Below are 22,639 nucleotides of genomic sequence, written 5' to 3'. Positions count from 1 at the left end.
ATCCCTCCCACCCTAGAAAGTTATCTTAATGTGATGGAACTATTTTGTTCAATTTCCACATGTGATTATTGAAAGGAACAACCTTGGATTAGAAGATATCAATCATAAGAGAATATAAATGTATATTAAACTAAATCTTATTGATGAAAAAAACATTTTATTGAAATAATTTAGTTATTTCAATTATTTAACTCTACTAGGAAGGTATATATTAATAAAAAAACTAAAAATACCTAATAGTAAAATTTTAAAAGTACTTTTTTTGTCATTAGGTTTTTTTCGACGTAGCATCACCAAAAACGCAGTATATCGTTGCAAGAATGGTGGCCACTGTGAAATGGACATGTACATGCGTAGGAAATGTCAAGAGTGCAGACTGAAAAAGTGTAAGGCAGTAGGAATGTTGGCAGAATGTAAGTGTTATTGTGGACTTTGGGGGTTCTTTTTTTGAGGGGGATTTTAGTTTTTCTTACCTTATTGACAACATAATGCATTCCTCAAGTTATCATTTTGAGCATTAACGTATTTCTCTAGATTGAAGCTATTTCTCTAGCAACTGATAGATTAGGATGACTGGTGACCAACCTAGATATTTTTCCATAAACCCTGTTCTATACTATATTGCTCTAATTTTGGCAATATTCAATATGTTCTTCTTCATTGGAAATCCTTGTATTTTAATATGACTTAACCTTAATTTATATAATGTATCTATAAAAAGCAGAATTTTAAATTAGTAGTCCCCCTTCTTTGGTCTTGTATCTTTAGAAGCCTACATGATAACTAGGTATGTAGAGCCTACTAACAACTCATAGGTGTCAAAACCCAACTCAACAGGCAGAAGTACTTAGGCTGTTTTGAGTTCCTTCTATGTTCACAGTGTTTTTAGCTTATAGATTACATGAGATCATGTAATCCTCAGAGTAGTACTAAGATTTTGGCATTATTTCCCCAATTCCTCCTATTTCCCAGGGCTTAAAATGTCATGGTGATTTCAAAATTCATTTTCTTAATAAGGTACTATTAATATTTTCTTTTCATGTCTAATCTAGCCTTGTATAAACTCTTATTATCTTGCACTCTTACTGTTATATTAATTTCATGGCTATTTCTTCATTATCTCTTTTTAGTTCAGTCTACCTTCAACTGCTATGAATAATACTCTTCAATTTTTATTAAGTTACACTCCTGTTCAATAAACACCAATGCAATATTCTGTTTATATTATTCTGTTTATTTTAATAAAATCCAAACTCTTCAAAGTTCTTGACCGAAAGGATTCCTATTATTAAAAATTCCAGGGTTGGGGGCAGGCACCTGGCTGGCTGGCTCAGTTGGTGGAATGTGTGACTCTTGATCTCAGGGTTGTGAGTTTGAGCCCCATGTTGGGGATAGAGATTACTTAAAAATCTTTAAAAAAAAAATTCAGGGTTGGAATAGATCTTAAGGTTATCCTGTCCAACCAGCCTGAATCCTTTACTTTATCCCTGTCTGAGAATGCTCAGGCTGCCATAACAAAATACCACTGTCTTGTCTTACTAGGAAAAAATCGACTTAGCTCATTTAACAAAATCACAAAATATTTTCTTGACCTTATATAAAAATCAAAGAAAAAAGCTCATAGATAAGGTAGTTGAATTTCTATATCAATTGATATTCTATGTTTCCAAGATATGATGTGGAAATTTCTCTAACATAAAAAGGTCTAAATTTATGGTTTGGAGATGCAATATCGGTTTTTAATTTATGCCTAGGATGACTATGTACTTTTAAGTAGAGGATAGTTATGGATGGAAAAGGAGAAAGTAATGTAGTAAATTTAAATGCTGTGTACATACTTGCCAAAAAAGGAAGGTTCTTTGTGAAAAGACAAGTCTATAATAATATATGTGTACAGTGTAAGACAATTTTCATTGAATCCTATAATGTTATTTGCCATTCCTAAAACATTTTATATGAATTTTGTAATATCACAGGTTTGCTCACAGAAATCCAATGCAAGTCAAAGAGACTTCGAAAGAACTTTAAACAGAAGAATAGTTTTTACTCTAACATCAAAATGGAAGAGGGAGGAGTAGACAACAAGCTTGTATCATCCACCACTAGATCTGGAAAAGTGGCAAGACTCTTAAAAAATTTCTTTTTTCTTTAATGATGACATGTCTTGCTTAATACAAATTCATTATAGTTTTCCCCCTGTGTTTTCTTATAGATTCAGGAGAGCATGGAACTAACTCAAGAGGAACATCAGCTCATTAATAACATTGTGGCTGCCCATCAAAAATATACAATTCCTTTAGAGGAAACAAAGAAATTTGTATGTGTTCATTAATGGCAAGAAATAATTTATAACTAATTATGTTAGAAAACAATAGCATAAACATGAAAGTTAAAAATTTAAACAGTTAGTTGAAAGAAATAAAATCTATTACTCTCATTTCTTTTTGTTGGCTAGCTGCAGAAGTATGCAAATCCTGAACTGAGCTTCTTGCGACTCTCAGAAACAGTGGTCCTACACCTACAGGGGTTAATGGATTTTACCAAGGGACTCCCAGGTAATCACTTTACCTTTGGAAAATAATTTCATACTACTTAATTTTTAAAAAGTTCCCTGTTTTAAAGGCAGGGGACATTTTAGGAAAACAAAACCCTGTATTTTTCCACCAAAGCTGCTTCCAAATGCAAAAACATGTTCATTTTGTCTACTTTAAACAATCAGGTGTGGGAGAGTGCCTGGATGTCTCAGTTGGTTAAGCACCGCACTCTTGATTTCAGCTCAGGTCATGATCTCAGGGGCATGAATTCTAGCCCCACATTTTGCTCTGTGCTGAGCATGGAGACTGCTTAAGATTCTCTCTCTCCCTCTCCCTCTGCCCCTTCCCCACCTCTCGTGTGCACTCTCTTCTTTCTCCCTCTCTAAAAACAAAAAAAACCAATCAGGTGATTGAAAATATTAATATTTAAAAATATTCAAATGACTCCAAAGACTTAGAGCAAGACACATAATATGGTTGATTCTAACTTTTAATGTTTTGAAATTGTTTTTTTATATAAAACATGAAATAAATAAAATTGCCTGTATAATATGAAAAAAATCAAGCTACAGTTGGCCAAAACTTACCTATTTATATGCACAGATAACTCATTGTAAAAATAAATTCTTTGAGGCTAAACTTTGTTTAATTTCCTCTTGTCATATGGAAGTATTATTATCCAGTTCTGATGAAAGGGCTCCAAAATATTACCATGTGGAATCAAGAATTTTGTTCATATTTGAAATTACAGATCGTGATTATCCTAAGGAAACATTTAGGATTCATATTATAACTAAATGAATAATTAAATCTTATACCTGAAAATTATCTTTTCATTACTGATTTCAAACAATTATGTGATCTTTTCTTCAAGGATTTGAAAATTTGACAACTGAGGACCAGACTGCATTATGCAAGGGATCAAAAACTGAAGTGATGTTCCTTCATGGGGCCCAACTTTACAGTCAGAAAGAATGTCTTTCATCAGCTTCTGAAGGTAAAAAAGGCCAACCAACTTAATCTTAATGTTAAGTTACTATTAAATACAGCAACAAATTATATAACATTATTTTTTATTATATTTTCACTTTACTAGTTAGTATAGGAATAAGTACTTCATAATAGCTTTTCCAATTCATTGGTCTAGCTTTTGCTCTTCTTTAAAAAAAACAAACAAACCTTTTTTTAAAATTATATGGCATCATGGAAAACATTTTTGCAGGGTTTTCTACACAATATTTATATAAAATCTGAACTATTAATCTCAGTTCATATTCCAGTAATAAAAATTATAAAGCTACCATTTGTTGGGAATATTTCCTGTCTAACAGATTAGAGAGATTGGATTTACTATCTGTATAAAGATTTTTTAAAAATCAGACTTTATATTCTTCCCTGTTGCTAGGTACCATGAGAGTATCAGATCATTCAGATCATTCACTGAATTGTCACAATCAGAGTGATAATAGAAGTGTTATTTATTCTATGGAAACATTTTGCAATGAAGACTGTCCTCCTACTACACTGACTGGTAATATTACATACAATACAAAATATTATATTGGATGGAAAAAATTGGTCAGATATAATGTTTCATTATATTATTCTGCTTTGAGAAAAGATGATAATGGCCATATGTTTGATTATGCGCTATTGTCTGATGAAAATACATTTGATATTAATCTTTTTAGGTATTGCTGAAGAATTTATTACCACATTGTTTTACTTCTACAGAAGAATGAGTGAACTTAATATTACTAATACTGAATATGCTCTGCTTGCAGCAACAACTGTGTTTTTTTCAGGTAAAAACCATTCAGAAGAAAATATTTGGATTAAGATTGGCAATCAGATCATGATGTCTGTGGCTATTATATTATTCACTGATGCCAAATGTTAACAATTTTATTTTGACAAAATTTTTTCTTTGAGAGAATTCTCTTCAGCTTATGAACTTGCTGTAATTTCTTGCATCTTAAAAAAAAGCCTTCTTGACCTCTAATCCCTTTCAGCTATTTTCCCATTTCTCTGTTCTACTCTACAGAAAAAAAAATTTTTTGTCTGTACTCCTTCCTTCATTTATCTCATCTCATTTGCTCCTGAACCCACCGCAGTCAGAGTTTGTCCCCTTCTTTCCATTCTACCATAATTTGTCAAAGATCTTCAGTAATCTGGCATTGCTGATTCCAGTTTTCAATTCTTAGTCCTCATTGTACTTGACCCATCAGCTTCATCTGGCAGAGCAGATCACTCCTTCTCTCTTGGAAAACTTTCATCACTTGGCTTCTGTTGATCACTCCCTCCTTGTAGACACTCTTTTCCCCCACCTGATTTCCAGGACATCACACTCTCTTGATTTTCCTCCTCAGTGGCTGAGATTTCCATCTCCTTTGTTAATTCCTCCTCATCTCCCACACTGATAAATGTTAAGAGTGACCTAGGCCTCAGTTCTCTTTTCTTCTACACTTACTTCCTTTGAAATTTCATCCTCTCTCATGGCTTTAAACACCATCTACATGTTGACAAGTCCCAAAGTTATATAGCAACTTGGACTGTTCCCCTAGGCTCCACTAAATAGCCTACTCAAGATTTCAACTTGTAGTAGGTGTATCAAATTTAACATGTCCCAAGGTGACCTCCTGATCTCTCCCTTAATCCTCCTATATTCTTCCTCCATGTTTACTAAACGGCATCTCCATCCTTCAGGTTACACAAGCCAAAATTTGTGAAGTCATCCTTCACTACTTTCTTTCTCTTATACCCTATCAAATAGGCAACACCTCCTGTTGGCTCTAGCTTCAAAATATATCCAGAACTCAACCACTTCTTACTGTCTCTGTTCCTGCCACCCTAATTCAAACTAGTATCCTTTTTTGCTTTCCTGTTTCTGCCCTTGCCTCCCCAGAGTCTATTCTCTATATAGTAGCCAGAGTTATTCTTTTGAAACGTAAGCTAGATCATTTCATTTCTCTGCTCATAATCCTTTCATGGTTTCCTGTTCTACACAGATTAAAGCCAAATTCTTTCTATTATTGCCTACTACTGTCCCTTTTGCTCACACCACCACAGCCACATTACTTTTGATACATATATTACTTGAAAATATCAAGCTGGCTCCTGCCACAGGTTGTCTTGTATTTGACAAATATGCTTGGAAAGCTCTTTCCCCAGGTAGTTACATGCCGCCCTCCTTCATCTCAGATCTCTGTTAGATGTCATCTTACCTCTGATTATCCTTTTAAAAATAGCTTCTGCCCTTCCACCCTGAATTCTTATTCTTTTCTGTTTTTCTCTATAACACTTATCATTGTCATATTATATTTTTATTTAAAATGTGTATATATCTCTTTTCTCACCCACTCCTCCCAAACTCAGGATATAAGCTTAAAGAGGGCAGGAGACTGTGTCTGTTATGTTCGCTGCTATATCTCCACCACAATGCCTGGATAAATAATTGCTGCCTAACCATTAAGAAATTCTTGGTTGGTTCTTATATTTTATAACTAGGTACTTAAGAAACTTGCCTTTTCCTTACTGTTGATCTTGAGGAAATTAATCTTTTTAAGTTTCAAGTAAGCTTGAAACTTGCTCTTATATTCTTACAACCACTTACTGACCCTTCTCTTCCTATTTGACTTTACTTCTCTACCTCATAGAGTACTATGAAGATTAAATAAGATATTGCTTGAAGTAAGTTACTTAGCATAATATCTTGCATATATTAAGGGTTCGGAAAATATTTGCTATTTTTATTATCTACAAACTGTATTGTTTTAAATTAATTATCTTCTACTACTTTCCAGTATTCATTAAGATATATATGATGATGTTTTTCAGATCGTTCACACCTTAAAAATAAGCAACATGTGGAAAATATACAAGAACCGATTTTACAAATTTTGTACAAATATTCAAAAGTTTATCATCCAGAAGACCCACAGCATTTTGCTCGTCTCATAGGGAGGCTCACTGAACTGAGAACACTGAATCACAACTACTCAGAAATACTTAGCACTTGGAAAGCAAAGGACCCCAAATTGGCTAGTTTACTCTCAGAGAAATGGAATTTGTATTCACATTGTTGAAATTTAGAATGTTGTTGTGGTTTGCCTTAAAACTTTCTAATTCTAGATTGTTGACTCTATCATCATAGGATGACTGATTTGAAAAACAAACAGGATTGCTAGGTTACCAATATATCACCATAAAATGGACATCATCAGTGCTCATCAAATTTTGTGGGATATAGGATGAACCACTAGAGCGACATCTAGGATTCTTTTCAAGATTTGACTCTAAAGAAGCAATGACTATTGTTACTGCATGGTTCCTTCAAAAGAGAATAATGCTAAATAGGGTTCTTATCTGAAGAAACTCTACTTTTTTCCTTTAGTAGAAAAATGGAATGAAAATATACAGATTATAGACATGAGAAAGGCTATCTAGAGGAAACAATTGTAATTAGAATAAAGGTAGTTTGTGACCCTCATTAATTAGGCCAGATTGATGGATAAAGAACATTTTAAATTTATTCCTGTTATAGCATTTTATGAATTATTAAAGAGGAAGAAAACTTTGTTCAACTCTTACCTTTTCTTAATGTTGTTAAAAAAAGAAATCTTTTTAAGTCCACATTTTAAAAATCTGTGATGGCCAGATATTGAAAAAGTTTAAAATGACAAATCATTAAAATGTTTTAACATGCATTGGGAAATTTAGCACAATTTACTGCTCATTCTGGTAGACAATATTTTGACATTTTTGTCAATATGCCTTTTGTAGAAAAAATGAAGTTCTTAAAAACTGAAATCTTTCCACAAATATTTTAATCCTTCTAAAGATAGGAAGGTTATTTAGTTAAGAATAAATTTCATGTGAAATGTGGCACTATTGTTTTGAAAGACTGGGTGTAAGTAAATAAAATACTGTGAATTTAAGTTAATACTAGGAGAAGTCGCATTTTGGTTTTCAAGAAAGAAAAAAAAGACTGTAGTTCAATTTTTTTAGTTATAAAACTTAAAAAAACTGGAATATTGAATTTATATCCTCAACTTCAAGAAGATCTTATTTAAATTCATTAATTATTGCCCCCACGGCGCATCTTGGGCATAAACCTGGAATCATCTCTTGGAGGGAATATTTTGTCTTTTTTAGGGTATCTAGACTGTTTCCTTAAAATGTAAAATGAAGGACTTAACCTGGATCAAAAATTTTTAAATTTTAGCAGTAACTCTTATGTCTCATAGGTTAACTTTATACAAAATTAGTTATTTAAAAATATTACTTAAGCCCTTTGGAAATCAATTATAGTACCTGGAGAAGTTTGAAAACAAAGTCAAATGTGTTCAAAATGGAACTCGTTATCTTATTGCTCAAACCTAGGTACTTAGTACCACAATATTTATTGTATTTTCTCGCCCCAGCTTGAAGCCAAGCAGTGAGACTTCTTTCACGGCTTACTATTAAAAAACAGCCATCAAATCCTATTAATTTTACTTCCTAAATATCTTTTACGTTTGATGCCTCTTCATCTCCATTGCCACTGTCACGGCTCAGCTCTTCACACCTTACCCAGCCTATTAAAACTGTCTCCCAAACTCCAGTCCGATATGCCCGCCTAAGTCTTTTGTCATAATGACAGATTTTCTTCCGAACTTGATCTTGCTTCCCTTTCTACTCAGAACTCTTCAAGATCCCCATCCATAAAGGCTAAAATCCAAAAGCCTTTGGAAGGCCTCATATCTGCCGAATCTGCAGTCTCATCTCTTGCTGTTTTCCCACCTCTCCTCAACACACCTACGCCACACTACTTGGACTCTCTCTTGTACTAATCTCGCTCACAACCACAGGGCCTTTGCCTACCTTCCCTCAGTCAGGAATTCCCTTTCCCCATTGACTATGTAGCCCACTCTCTCTAGTCACTCTCTTATTCTCGAGGGAAGCCGTAAGAGAAGCCTAACACCTCTGTGTAGCCTCTCCTGACTCCCCAGGCCACAGCAAGCGCCACTTTCCCTGTGTCCTAACCACCCTTTCAAAATTACCACCTATAAATGATTACATCTGGCTATAATTATCTGCCCATCTGTTTCTTCCCTAAGACTGAACTCTTGGACGACAGAAATGGATTTTTCACTCTCCGCTCCAATCTATCACAGCACTTGCTAGTTTTCCTTGCATTCTCTGACAATAGCAGAAGCTTAAAGAACGTCTACGCTGAGGAGAAACAGAATCCCGCGAAGAATTGTTACCAACGTAAAGGAAAATCTCGCGAGAATCGGAAGCCGGGCAAACTCTCGCAGCTGACCGTTATTTAGCCGTTAAACAGCCGTGCACCCCGCCCTTCCTGGCTGGCCGCTGAGGTGGAGCGATTCCCGCCTTTTCTGAGGTTCGGAGGCAGAAGCTCTAATTGATTCTTTTTGCTGTCCTAATAGACAGCAGGTAGCAGTTCGCGTGGGCACCGAGTCCATGGTTTCCCCCTGAATCTTGAAAGGTAAGGGCAGGTGTACTGAATTCCTTTCTTGACGACGGAACGCGGAGCTGGGCAATGATTTGATTCGATTCCGCACCTGCAGCGCTTGGCCAGCGGCCCCACTCCACCCCCCCCCCACCCCCGAACACCTCCTCGGTAGCCGGTAGCCCTCTAAGAACTTACGGTACGTCTCGCGGCTGGGTGATGCAATTTACCAGGGCTGGTGGAGGTAGAGCTTTCTTTTCGGGCTGTCACAGTGATGATACCTCGGAGTTTCTGGCTTGTCTAGGTCGCCAGCGTGGCCATTGGTGGTGGTAGATGGTGGGAACAACTGCGGGATGTTTTTACTTTGACCGCCCAGTGATGTGACGCTGCAGACTCAACAGTGTAGCAGAGGTTACTCCTGCTCCTTTACATTGCATTTGTTATACAGACATCGCCTTTTAAAATAAAGCATAAAGAGTGTATTAATGAAACAATATAAAAACACTTTTTCCCCCCTGCCTTCTGGGGCAATAGATAATTACAACTGGAAGAGAGAAAATGGAAAAGCAAAAGCCTTTTAAATTGTTTGTACCACCAAGATTAAGTAGCAGTCAAGTATCTGCAGTGAAACCTCAGAGTTTGGGAGGAGATTCTAATTTCTTCAAGGTAAATTTGCATATGAATCTTGATTTGACTATTCTTCAGGTAAGGAGACACCATGTACTTTCTTACTGGTGTTATTTTATAATTTTTTTTCCCAGCAAATGTGGCCTGGTTTACGCAAGAATTTTAAACAAATTTATTTAAAATTAAAAAAATTTTAAATCCAGTTTACTCAACAGTGTTATATTAGCTACAGGTGTACAATATAGTGATTTCATACTTCCATACATCACCCAGTGCTTACCACGAGAAGGGCCCTCCTTAATCCCCGTCACCTATTTCACCCACCCTTCTCCCCTTTGGTAACCATCAGTTAGTTCTCTATAGTTAAGAGTATGTTTCTTGGTTTGTCTCTTCTCCCCCCCACCCCCATGATTGTTTATTTTATTTCTTTTTTTGTTTTGTTTTGTTTCTTAAATTTCACATAGGAGTGAAATCACATGGTATTTGTCTTTTTCTGACTAATTTTACTTAGGATAATACACTCTAGCTCCATCCATGTCATTGCAAATGGCAAGATTTCATTCTTTTTTTTATGGGTGAGTAATATCCCATTGTATATATACACCTCATCTCCAAAACCATTCATCAGTCGATGGACACTTGGGCTGCTTCCATAATTTGACTATTGTAAATAATGCTACAATAAACACAGGGGTCATACATCTTTTCAAATTAGTGTTTTCATAATCTTTGGGTAAATACCCAGTAGTGGAGTTGCTGGATCATAGGGGAGTTCTATTTTTAATTTTTTCAGGAACTCTATACTGTTTTCCAGAGTGGCTGCACCAGTTTGCATTCCCACCAGCAGTTCATGAGAGATCCTTTTCCTCCACATCCTTGTCAATACTTGTTTCTTGTGTTTTTCATTTTAGCCATTCTGGCAGGTGTGAGGTGATATCTCATTGTGGTTTTAATTTGCATTTCCCTGATGATGAGTGATGTTGAGCATCTTTTCATGTGTGTGTTGGCCATCTGGATATCTTCTTTGGATAAATGTCTATTCTTCTCATTTTTCAATTGAATTATTTGTGTTTTGGGTGTTGAATTTTATAAATTCTTTATATATTTTGGATACTAACCCTTTATTGGATATGTCCTTTGCAAGTATCTTCTCTCATTCAGTAGGTTGTTTTTAGTTTTGTTGATTGTTTCCTTCACTGTGCAGAAGCTTTTTATCTTGAGGAAGTCCCAATAGTTCATTTTTGCTTTTGTTTCCCTTGACTCAGGAGACCTATCTAGAAAAATGTGGCTATGGCCGATGTCAGAGAAATTACTGCCTGTGCTTTCTTCCAGGATTTTTATTGCCCAAGAATTTTGAATAGTATTGCCTCGAATGAATAAGGAGCATACTTAATGTTTGTGAGCATCGTTCATTTAAAAAAATAATCACCGCCTCTGTAGAACTCTGGATACATAATGAGTCCTGCTTATTTGAATCCTCCCTCTGTCCTTAAATGACTTGAGGCAATTTGTAAGACATATACAATGAAATAGCAAGATACAAAAACATATTAAGAGAATATTAGGGTCAAGGAAAAAATAAGAAAATTTGGACAAATATGTTACCATACTGGTAAAAATTAGTGTCTGACTAAGCTTAAAATTTGGCTTTGAGCCTCCTGGTTGCCAGGATAAAAAGAGAAATTCACTTATATAACAGAGTTCTTATCAGAAAGGAGGAATTATACCAAGTTTCTTAGGTTAAACAGCTTTTACTGCTAAATTATTTTTAAAATTTCTCTGGAAGTTTATATTGGAGATGGAATGAAGCAATGAATATTTCAATTTTACATGCTGTAGAAAAATTCCTGTGGTCTGTATAGCTAAGAGTATAATATTAAAATGCTATTCAGTGAAGACAACTCTCAGTTTTATTACGGGAAAGATCATAATGAAATTGAAGAAAACTAATATATTAAGCTACTAATTAAAATTACTATTTTTCTTGAATACTTACAAAGCATATATTTTTTGCTTTTTTACATAACAAAACCACTTGATATTTTAAATGTTATATATACCTTAAAGGATTTACAATTGAAGTCACTTCTTTAAGCAGATGCATATTACATATATAATTACATATTACACTGCTAGTTATCAGAGTGGTTTGGAACAGTATGTTTAAGAACTTCTTTGTGTTTCTAGAGTTTCAACAAATATATTGAAGATGATTTTAGTTTTCCATTTGCAATGACTAATCTCTCCAAAAATGGGGAAAACATTGATTCAGGTAAGAGACTGGAAAAGCAATGTATCACTATATATAGAAGTACTTTTTACATACACATTGCTAGATATTGAAAATATAAGTATTATATTGAGAGCCATGACATTAAAGTTAGATATAATACTTAATATAAAAAAATAAGATGTTGGCATATTTAATACCAGTTGTCTTTTATCTTGCAGATCCTGCTTTACAAAAAGTTAAGTTTTTGCCCATGCTTGAACAGGTCAGTTAAGTATAGGGTACATAGATATAATCTGCTTAGGTATTGAGTTGCTTGTTTGATAAAGGAAAAAAATTCTTGTTGGATTATTAGTCGTCAGTACTTAATTGCTACTATTTGGAAACTCTCATCAGAAATATTTTCTTACAGGAAACACTTATTCATTTTTTTTAGGTTGATAATTCTGACAGTTGTCCCTACCAGGAAGGACTAAAAGACTCTGATTTTGAGGTCAGAAGATTTCCCATCTATATTAAATTTCTTGTAATTGGAGTATCATTTATTATTGTTTGATTATCTCTTCCTTTTTGAAGCTTCTAAAGGATTGAAATTTGGTTAATGTTTTAAGTTCTATCCTTTATTTTTTATTTTTTAAAAAGATTTTATTTATTATTTGACAGAGAGATAGAGCCCAGCAGGGGGAGCAGCAAAGGGAGAGGGAGAGGGAGAAGCACGTGGGGCTGATGTGGGGCTTGATCCCAGGACCCTGGGATCGCTTAACGACTGAGCCACCCAGGTGCCCAAGTTCTATTCTTTAAAACCATTTTCCCCCCAGGTGCCCAAGTTCTATTCTTTAAAACCATTTTTCCCCCTTTGTTTTTCTTTTAAAGTTGCTGAAACACTAGGCTTCTGCATTTTCCTGGGTTATGCAAGCATCCATTCTTTCGGGGCAATTTAATTTTAAACTACAGAGAGCAAGAATAGAAGAGGGAATGTGGATACAATATGTGAAAAGGCTGAGACTCAAACCACTATTTTACAAACAATCCTTTAATTAATAAGTATGATTGTTTGGCTCATTTGCTGTCTAAAGAATTTATATAACTTGCGGTACTTTTTATTTTGGTTATAAAAAATCATTCTTACTTATGGCACGTAGATGTCTTGAAAACAAAAAAGAGGCACGCCTTGGTGGCTCAGTCAGTTAAGGGTCTGCCTTTGGCTCAGGTCATGATCTCAGGGTCCTGGGATGGAGCCTCACATCACATCAGGCTCCCTGCTCAGTGGGGAATCTGCTTCTCCCTCTGCCCCTCCTCCCCCTTGTGCTCGCTTGCGCTCTCTCTCTCCCAAAAAACAAAACAGAAATTCTAGGGCACCTGGCTGGCTCAGTTGGTAGAGCATGAGACTCTTGAGTTCAAGACCCATTTTGGGCATGAGTCTACTTAAAAAAAAAAAAAAAAAATTCCATGGCTTGATAAAGTGCTGTATGTCTGTTGCTGTGATTATAAATGTATCACAGAATTTAAAAATATGGAACTTAACTCATGTATTTTGATAACAAAGAGCTATCAGCAAGCAGAAATCTGTGATTTTAAAAAATATAAACTGGCATTTACCTTATAATGTTGAAATGGATAATGCAGAAAATCCAAGTAAAAGCTAAATAAAACTTTAGAATAAATGAAAGCTAGATCTTATGTTAACGATTTTTTGTCATTATATTTTAAAATTCATGTCCTTTAGGTAATCTTCAAACTGTATAACCAAAATGTTTCAAGGCCATTGTAAAAATTTATAGATATCATGTAGAGTGACTTATTTTAGCTTTTGACCAGCCAGATTCTCTCATTGACTAAACTATTTCCAATATCTGGCTTAGGTATATTTTCAAGGTATTAGATTTTATTCAGTAGGGTATAACTTAGTCAAGTGACCAGTAACTTTAGTGAAGTAGCTAATACTACTAATAACTTTTAAAGAGTTAATGTAGTTTTCAGGATGCTATTAGGGCATAAATTGAGGCAAGACTTGTTCTCAACTATTAAGATACTATATTACTCATAGATATTTTAAATAGGCAGCTGTAGTTTTTAATTGTTCAAAATTTTAGTCTAACCACTCTTTGAAACCTATTTATCTCAACAGAATTCAGAGCCAATGAGCAGACTATATTCAAAACTGTATAAGGAGGCTGAAAAGATCAAGAAGTGGAAAGTGAATGTAGAATCTGAATTGAAGCAGAAAGAAAATAAGTTGCAAGAAAATAGAAAGATAATTGAAGCACAGCGGAAAGCCATTCAGGAACTACAGGTATAATGAGATTTGGAATTGAAAATGTAGTGTAGCAGATTTTATCATATTACTTTTAAAATAGAGTTTTTCAGTGATGTGGATTTTAAGGACAGTGGTTTTTGAATTTTTACTGATACTGTGTTTCAACTTTAGGATGAGCACAGAGGACAAGTTGCACAAAGCTTAGTGTAAATGATTAGGGAAATAAATTACTTTAGATAAAGATTGATTTAATGATTCTAATTATAAACTTTTAATTTTTATTAATTCCTATTACTGATGATGTTTCATATAAATGTCTTTTATTAATTGGAATATGACATTTATGGATTTTATATTTGGAACTATTTAGCTTCAGTTTTGTGGCCGAGTGAAAGAAAAATGTTGAGAAAATGAAACATTGGGTTAGGACAAAGATAAAACATTTAAAAATGCTTAGGGAAGATAATATTACATTAAAATATTGTTGGATACTTTTTGGATATGATTCAGCAAACTTGATTTTAGATCTATGAAAGTGAGATCCATATTTTTATGGGAAATCCATAAGCTGTGACACAAAAGTTTTGTGTGTGCAAAGAATTCTTATACTTCTTAGTTAGCAAAGAAATGCTGCTTAATGATTGTACTGTTTATTTTGTTAAGCAAAATGTGATGAACTGTTCTTTTTGTTTTGTAAATTAGTTTGAAAATGAAAAAGTAAGTTTGAAATTAGAGGAAGGAATTCAAGAAAATAAAGATTTAATAAAAGAGTAAGTAATAATTTAATTAATTTGTTCTTTCTAAATTTATTCCAGATTTATTAAAATCATTTCCAGAAATTTATTGAACTTAATATTCTGTTATGTAATATTAACTTATATATAGAATTCTACCTGGGTACTGTGGAAAAAGGAAGAAATACTTATTTTATGTTCTTGTATTTGGCAAACAGTGGTCACTGACTAATAATTTCTCACTTTTTAAAATGTCAGGCAGGAGAAAAACCATTATTTGGTATCAATAGGTATCTGATAAAAAATCCTGTATCTACAACTGCCTATGTATATTGTTTACCTTTCTGTTTGTTGCAACATTTTAGGTGCAGCATTTGTAAAATAGTGCTCAATTTAGTTACAAGGTAATTCTTACTCTCAAATTCCTGTTTTTGTCAGTGGCCTAATGATTCTTCCATTAGTGTTAGCTTAAAATTTTAGTGTCCTCTCTAGCTTTTCCTTTCCTTTGTTCTAGGCAATAGCTAAGCCTTATTTTATACCCTGATTACCTCATTCAGATTATATCATGTAGAATTTAATAGAAAAATGTAGTTGTTTATTTCATCTGCCAAGTAAATATTGAATAGTTAGAATGTAATGTATGGGTCCCTGAAGAGTGCAAAATTTATTTATTCCTACATGTTTAAGTTAAACATCATGGCTTTAGAAGACCTATCACTTTGTCAGTGAAGTTGCTGATAAATGAAAAAGGCTCTTAAAACAGATTGTTTTAGTCTAATTGAAAGACAACCTGTGGGGGTGCCTGGCTGGCTTAATTGGAAGAGCATGTGACTCTTAATCTCCAGGTGGTGAATTTGAGCCTAATATTGGGGTTAGAGATTACTTAATTAAAAAAAGACAACCTATGGCTTCCCAGATAAAATTCAAATGCTAAACCTCAATTTTTTCCCCTGCCTAATTGAGGTTTGGTTATTAGGGAGAAGGGAGAGAGAAGAGAAAGTTTCTAACATTGTGTGCCTATTGTATATTTGATACTTATGGTCACTTTTGTATGGGTATATGATTGTTTCTATAGTATCTTATAGGACATCTAAAGCCTACTGTAGCCCTAATACCAGTATTTGATAGCTTGTGAGCTTTCTTAAGACTGCTGTTGCCTCCACTGATGTACAGTTGAATTTTTGTTAATACTGTGACTGTTTAGTGTCATAGTATAGTTTAAGGTAGTGTAGTGTGACATAATATAGAATTTATGCCATTTCTTTGAGGTGAGAGGGAGTGCATTTATTTTGGGCATGATTTCCTTCTATTTTAAGCAGTTTCAGTTGTGTGTCCGTTTTGGCCTCAAATACTGAATTATCAATTGTCATCTGAAGGAACCTAACATTAGGTAAGAGCTTTGTCAAAATATAGGTGAGAAACAAAGTTAAGGTAGAGTGACTTGATTATTGGATGACAGATTTGATATAAAGTTGCTCAGGACCAGCTCATTCACTGATCATGACTTTCTAAAAAGGATGTAGATTTGAAAGAGACTGGGTATTTCAAAACCATACGCCTGGCCTGTAATAGAAGTTTGAGCAAGAATGGACACTTTGGTTTATTGACATTTTTGAGCAGGAAAAGAGTTTTGAGATAATTTAGATAATTTTGGAGGCATTTTTTTTTGAATGGAGCAGGACCTTAAATATCTGATTTCCACCATTAGATGTAATAATAGTCTCAATTTTCAAATTTTAGCAGTCAAACCTGAAGCATCTACAATTACATATTTTCAGAAATACCCTTAAAAAGCAACATTTGATTTTTGTTAGACTCCTAGCTGGGATTTGTTTAAGTAATTTGATGAATTAAACCTGTCAAGCCCTGTAGCATGCATATGATGGTGGTTGTTGTCAGAGAAGGCTTTCTAAAGATGAGGATGTCTGAAGGATGAATAGGAGTTAGCCAGGAGGAGAATTAGAGGTTGCTACTCTAGCATTTCATGACATGCTAAGGAGTTTTGATTTTTATGTTGAAGTGGAGGTGGAGGGATAGGGGTTGCAGAGGGGTGGGCTGAAGAAAGACTGAGTGGTTATAGATATGGCTCCCTTCAACAAGAACAGCTTTAAGTATAATTTAAAATCTTGTGTATCCAGTTAATATTTCATTTTGAAAAAGGATTTTGGTTCTAGGGAAAAAAAAGTTTGAAAATTGCTGCAGATGGCCATTTGGAAGCCAGTGAAGAGTTTTAAGAATTCTAAAATTGAGACATTGTGGGAACATAGTAGACTTGAATAAATATTTTTTTGATTGGATGATTGCTTGTATATGGAGTATATGGCTGGTTTTATGTCAGGTTGTGCTGTTCAAAGGGTCTTTGTGGTTTAGGGAACATATTGCTAAAGGGACTTTTGTCCTCTACCCCTCACCATAAATTAACAGGAAAAGGCTGAAAATGTTTTTCAAATTGTAATTGAAGAATTAGATTTATGGTCACTTGTTTTGATTTTTACAAAACCAGTAACAAAAAAGTCCCTCTCTAGACCAGTGGTTCTTAAGTTTTAGCAAGCATCAGAATTAACTGCAGAGCTTGTTAAAACCTATACTGTTGTCCTCTGCCCCCCTACCAGAATTTTCTGATTTAGTGGAGTAGGGCTTCAGAATTTGAGCTTTTAACAAGTGATGTGGATGTTGCTGGTTCAAGAATCATCTTTTGGGAACTACTGCTCTGTACTAGAGAAGTCTTAGGCTTTGAAATCCAAACCAAACCACCCTTTCTCTGACTGGCTTATTTCACTTAACATTATACCCTCTAGATCCATCCATGTTGTTGCAAATGGCAAAATTTCATTCTTTTTTATGGCTGAATAATATTCCAGTGTGTGTGTGTGTGTGTGTGTGTGTGTACATATATGTATATATTGTATTGCATTGACTCTGTAAATAGTTTTGGGTAGTGAGATATATATATATATATATATATATATATATACACACACACACCACATCTTCTTTATCCATTCATCCATCATCACACACTTGGGCTGCTTCCATAATTTGGTTATTGTATATAATGCTGCAAGAGGAGTGCATATATCCCTTCAAATTAGTGTTTTCATATTCTTTGGGTAAACTGGGTCATAGGGTAGTTCTATTTTTAATTTTTTGAGCAACTTCCATACTGTATTCCACAGTGGCTGCACCAATTTGCATTTCCATAGTGTAGGAGGATTCCTCTTTCTTCACATCCTTGCCAACACGTGTTGTTTCTTGTGTTTTTCATTTTATATGACCATATATGCATGGCTTTATTTTTGGGCTCTCTGTTCTGTTTTGTTGATTTATGTGTCTGTTTTTTTTTTTTAAGATTTTATTATTAGAGAGAAGAGTGAGTGAGTGGGGGGAGAAGCAGAGGGAGAGGGACAAGCTGACTCTGCACTGAACGTGGGGCCTGATGCAGGGCTCAATCCCACAACCCTGAGGTCATGACCTGAGCCAAAATCAAGAGTCGGATGCTTTACCTACTGAGCCACACAGGCATTCCTATGTGTCTGTTTTTATGCTAATACCATACTGTTTTTTTTTAAGTTTTTATTTAAATTCCAGTTAGTTAACATACAGTATAATAATTAGTTTTAGGTATATAATATAATGATTCAACACTTCCATATAATACCTGGTGCTCATCACAACAACTGCACTCCTTAATCCCCATCACCTATTTAATCGAACCTCCCAAGGTGCCTGGGTGGCTCAGTTGGTTGAGACTCTGACTCTTGATTTCAGCTCAGGTCATGATCTTGTTTGGGGTTGTAGTATTGGCCCTGCGTTGGGCTCTGTGCTCCACAGGGAGTCTGCTTGGGACTTTTTTCTCCTTCTCCCTCTGCCCCTCTCCCCTTTCAAATAAATGAATAAATAAAATCTTAAAAAAAAACTAACCTTCCATCCACCTCCCATACTATTTTGATTATTATAGTTTTGTCATGTAGTTTGAAATCAGGAAGTGTGATTCTTCCAGCTCTTTTCTTCTTTTTCAAGTTTGCTTTGGCTCTTTGGTAATTATATACAGATTTTAGGTTTGTTCTATTTCTGAAAAATGCAATTGGAAATTTGGTTGGGATTGCATTGACTCTGTAAATTGTTTTGGGTAGTGTGATATATATATAAGAAAAAATGTATATTTTTGGTCATTCAGATGACCAAATATGTATTTCTTACATATATTTGATCTTCGTCTACTATTCCTGATTCATAGTTTCCAAAATCCTTGGAATATCCTAAGTGCTGAGAATGACAAAGGTATCTCTTGTTATGTTAATGAGGTGACTTTTGGATCCCACATAAAGATGGGGCTAGTTGCCAAGAGAACTAACCATGTGATCAGATGGTTGGAACTTTCACCACTGCCCCTCTCTTCTGGAGGGGAGATGGTCTGGAGGTTGAATCAGTCATCAGTGGCCAATGATTTAATCAGTCACAATTATGTAACTAAGCCTCCATAAAAACCCAAGAGGACAAGGTTAGGAAAGCTTCCAGCTTGGAGAAGAGATTTGGGGAGAGTGGTGAGCTCAGAGAGCATGGAAGCTCCACACCCTTTTCCCATGCCTTGCCCTGTGCATATCTTCTATCTGGCTATTCCTGAGTTTATATCCTTTTATAATAAACTAGTAATCTAACAAGTATATTGTTTCTTTGAGTTCAGTGAGCTGCTCCAGCAAATTAATCAAACCCAAGGAACCTCAGATTATAGGCAGTCTGTCAGATTCAGGTAACAATCTGAACTTGTGACTGGTGTCTGAAAACTAAGGAGTGAGTCATGGGAACTTTTGATTTATAGCCAGTTGGACAGAAGTACAGGTGAAACCTGGGCTTGCGACTGGTATCTTAAGTGGGGCTAGGGGGACAGTGGTTGTGTAGGACTGAACACTTAACCTGTAGAATCTGAGGCTATCTCCAGGTAGATAGTGTCATAATTGAATTGAATTATGGGACACCCTGCTTGTGTCCCAAGAATTGCTTGTTGGTGTAGAGAATACCCCTCCCCACATTGAAATTGGTATCAGGACCCATTTAGGTAGTGTGGACATTTTAACAATATTCTTCTAATCCATGAGCATGGAATATCTTTCTATTTATTTGCGTCTTCAGTTTCTTTCATTAATGTCTTATAGTTTTTAGTATACAGGTCTTTCACCTCCTCGGTTAAATTTAATCCTAGGAATTTGATTCTTTTTGGTGCAATTGTAAATGGGGATGTTTTCTTAATTTCTCCTTCAGATGGTTCATTATTAGTGTACAGAAATGCAATTGATTTTTGTGTATTGATTTTTTTATCCTGCCAACTTTACTGAATTTGTTTTATTAGTTCTAGTAGTTTCTGGTGGAGTCTTTAGGGTTTTCTATATATAATATGTCATCTGCAAATAGTGAGAGTTTTACTTCTTCCTCTCCAATTTGGATACCTTTATTTATTTTCTTGCCTAATTGCTCTAAGCCTTCCAATACTATGTTGAATAAAAGTGGTGAGAGTGGGCATTCTTGTCTTGTTCTGATCTTAAAGGAAAAGCTTTCAGCTTTTTTACTTTTTACTGTTGAGTATGAGGTTAGCTGTGGACTTGTCATATGTGGCCTTTATTATGTTGAGGTACATTACCTTTATACACACTTTGTTGAGAGTTTTTATCATAAATGGATACTGAATTTTTAAAATTGCTTTATCTGCATCTATTGAGATGATCAGAGGTCATCTGATGCATGTAATGAAAGGCTAGTCAGAAAATTAACTGTTTAATGTTTAGAGGGTAAGACAGAATATTGCTGGGGTAATTAGTAAATGAAAAGCCAAACCCTCCTTTCTTATTTTTTTTCCCCTTAGGCAAAATATGGAACTATTTACTGAAATGTTATTGTTAGCTACGTGGGTAGAAACTTGTTAATAACAGGAACTATCATTTTAAAGGGAGGAAGTTACTAAATCATCTTGGCTAATAGTACAGTCAACCCATTTTTTTTCACATAATCATTTATGAGTAATGTGATATATATATTAAAATATAAGAATTTCTTTAAGAATTGTAACAATGTTTCATAACTTTTACATACAACTTTGCTTTGAGATCAGATTACACTTAGGGAGACTCTTTGCTTTCTTTCAGGAATAATGCTACAAGGCATTTATGTAATTTACTCAAGGAAACCTGTGCCAGATCTGCAGAAAAGACAAAGAAATGTAAATATATTTCTTGTTTTATGTGATTTTTATCAATTTATTATTATTGTAATGGTGGGGGTGGAGAAGGGAAGAAATTGTTTTTTCGCTTTTTGGAACCAATTTTGATTTGAACAAGTTATATGTGCCTCATTTTCTTTGCATAAGTAGTAATTTGATTCTCAGTTTTTGAGCTTAGAAAGCTCAAAATTTTTTGAAAGATAATATATTTCAAAAGATACATACCTTGACATGACATTTGTAGTTCTTATTTCAGTTAAAATGTGATCTTGAGACTAACTTTCTCTTTCTGGAACAACTAGCAAATTGAATTGATATATAGCTATGTTCATAATAGAAAATACTGGTAGAGGGCTATGCCGAAGGCACAGTACTTAAGAATAGTACAATGTTTATTTCTTTTTTTTTTTTTTAAAGATTTTATTTATTTATTTGAGAGAGAGAAAGAGAGAGAACACATGAGAGGGGGGAGGGTTGGAGGGAGAAGCAGACTCCCTGCTCAGCAGGGAGCGTGATGCGGGACTCGATCCCGGGTCTCCAGGATCATGACCTGAGCCGAAGGCAGTCGCTTAACCAACTGAGCCACCCAGGCGCCCTACAATGTTTATTTCTAATCTAAATAGAATTTTCAACTTTCTCCTAAAGAAAGAAACATGCTTTTAAAATATTTTACTAAGGTCATGGTATATATATATGAAAGTATTTTCATTTTATGCGTATTTTTATTTTACTTGTAAGAATTTTTTCATTTTGATGAAAAACCTAAAAATCTTATTTTCAAAAATAACAGTTTTATCTTTGTCATTAATTTGACACTAGCTCTACTTTGTTTCTTCCAATAATCTGTTAGGAAATACTGTCTATCTGCTTTTTCAGGATAGCCCTTGTTTTTCTTAGCTAAAATTTTAATATCGCACAGCTTACTGCTTATGAGCTTGGGCTTAAGAGTAGACAGCTTATGCTCAAATTCAAACTTTCAGTTGCTGGCTACTTTACCTTGAATAAGTTATATAATCTCTCTGACCTACTGTTTATTGATTAATGAAGTGCCTCTTAGTGTTTTGAGAATTAAATTAATAAATATAAATTGCTTAGAGCAGTGCAAAGTGCTCAGTGTTAGCTATTCTTATTTCCAGTATGCACTATTGCTAGGGTTTTTTATTTTTGATCCCTGCATATTGGAACTATACTTTACGTTTGGAACTATAAATACTTACCAAAATGTAGTGTACCACTACCAGCTCCTCCATTAAATCATCCTGTTTACTCAACTTTCAATATTAGCTTTTCCCATCTAGGTATAAAGAGTGGTAAAAAGTATACAGATGGGGGTGGGAGGGATCGTGTATTGACTGCTTTGCAGAAAGCAAACTGGGCCTTGGAGACAAGGCTGCTAGTTTTTTTTTCTCTGTTTAGTTTATGCTCTCTAAATCAGATCAGATGGTGGGAGAGGTTTGAAGAATCTTAACAAAATTTTTAGGTGATCTTTTTTTTTTTTTTTAAAGAGTTTATTTATTTATTTCACAGAGAGAGATAGCGAGAGCAGGAACACAAGCAAAGGGAGTGGGAGAGGGAGAAGCAGGCTTCCTGCT

General features: G+C 34.6%; 2 protein-coding genes across 2 annotated transcripts; both read left to right on the top strand.

Moving 5' to 3' along the window:
• The first annotated feature begins 2,474 nt into the window (after nt 1-2,474).
• On the top strand, nt 2,475-7,238 carry LOC102729394 (bile acid receptor-like). Its single transcript, XM_006728481.3, has 5 exons — nt 2,475-2,555; nt 3,409-3,531; nt 3,940-4,065; nt 4,226-4,339; nt 6,372-7,238. Exons 1-5 carry the CDS (start codon nt 2,531-2,533, stop codon nt 6,617-6,619), a joined length of 636 nt encoding a protein of 211 aa, XP_006728544.3. The 5' UTR covers nt 2,475-2,530; the 3' UTR covers nt 6,620-7,238.
• Nucleotides 7,239-7,995: 757 nt separating this feature from the next.
• Nucleotides 7,996-21,073, top strand: LOC145721065 (synaptonemal complex protein 1-like). Its single transcript, XM_081817108.1, has 8 exons — nt 7,996-9,187; nt 9,523-9,654; nt 11,803-11,887; nt 12,067-12,110; nt 12,282-12,338; nt 13,974-14,138; nt 14,805-14,872; nt 20,974-21,073. Exons 2-8 carry the CDS (start codon nt 9,547-9,549, stop codon nt 21,071-21,073), a joined length of 627 nt encoding a protein of 208 aa, XP_081673234.1. The 5' UTR covers nt 7,996-9,187; nt 9,523-9,546.
• The last annotated feature ends 1,566 nt before the right edge of the window (nt 21,074-22,639 follow it).

Source organism: Leptonychotes weddellii, chromosome 4, assembly GCF_054177405.1.
Source record: "Leptonychotes weddellii isolate Sample4059 chromosome 4, ASM5417740v2, whole genome shotgun sequence".
Classification (NCBI taxonomy): Eukaryota; Metazoa; Chordata; class Mammalia; order Carnivora; family Phocidae; genus Leptonychotes; species Leptonychotes weddellii.
This window is presented reverse-complemented; position numbering and strand designations above follow the sequence as displayed.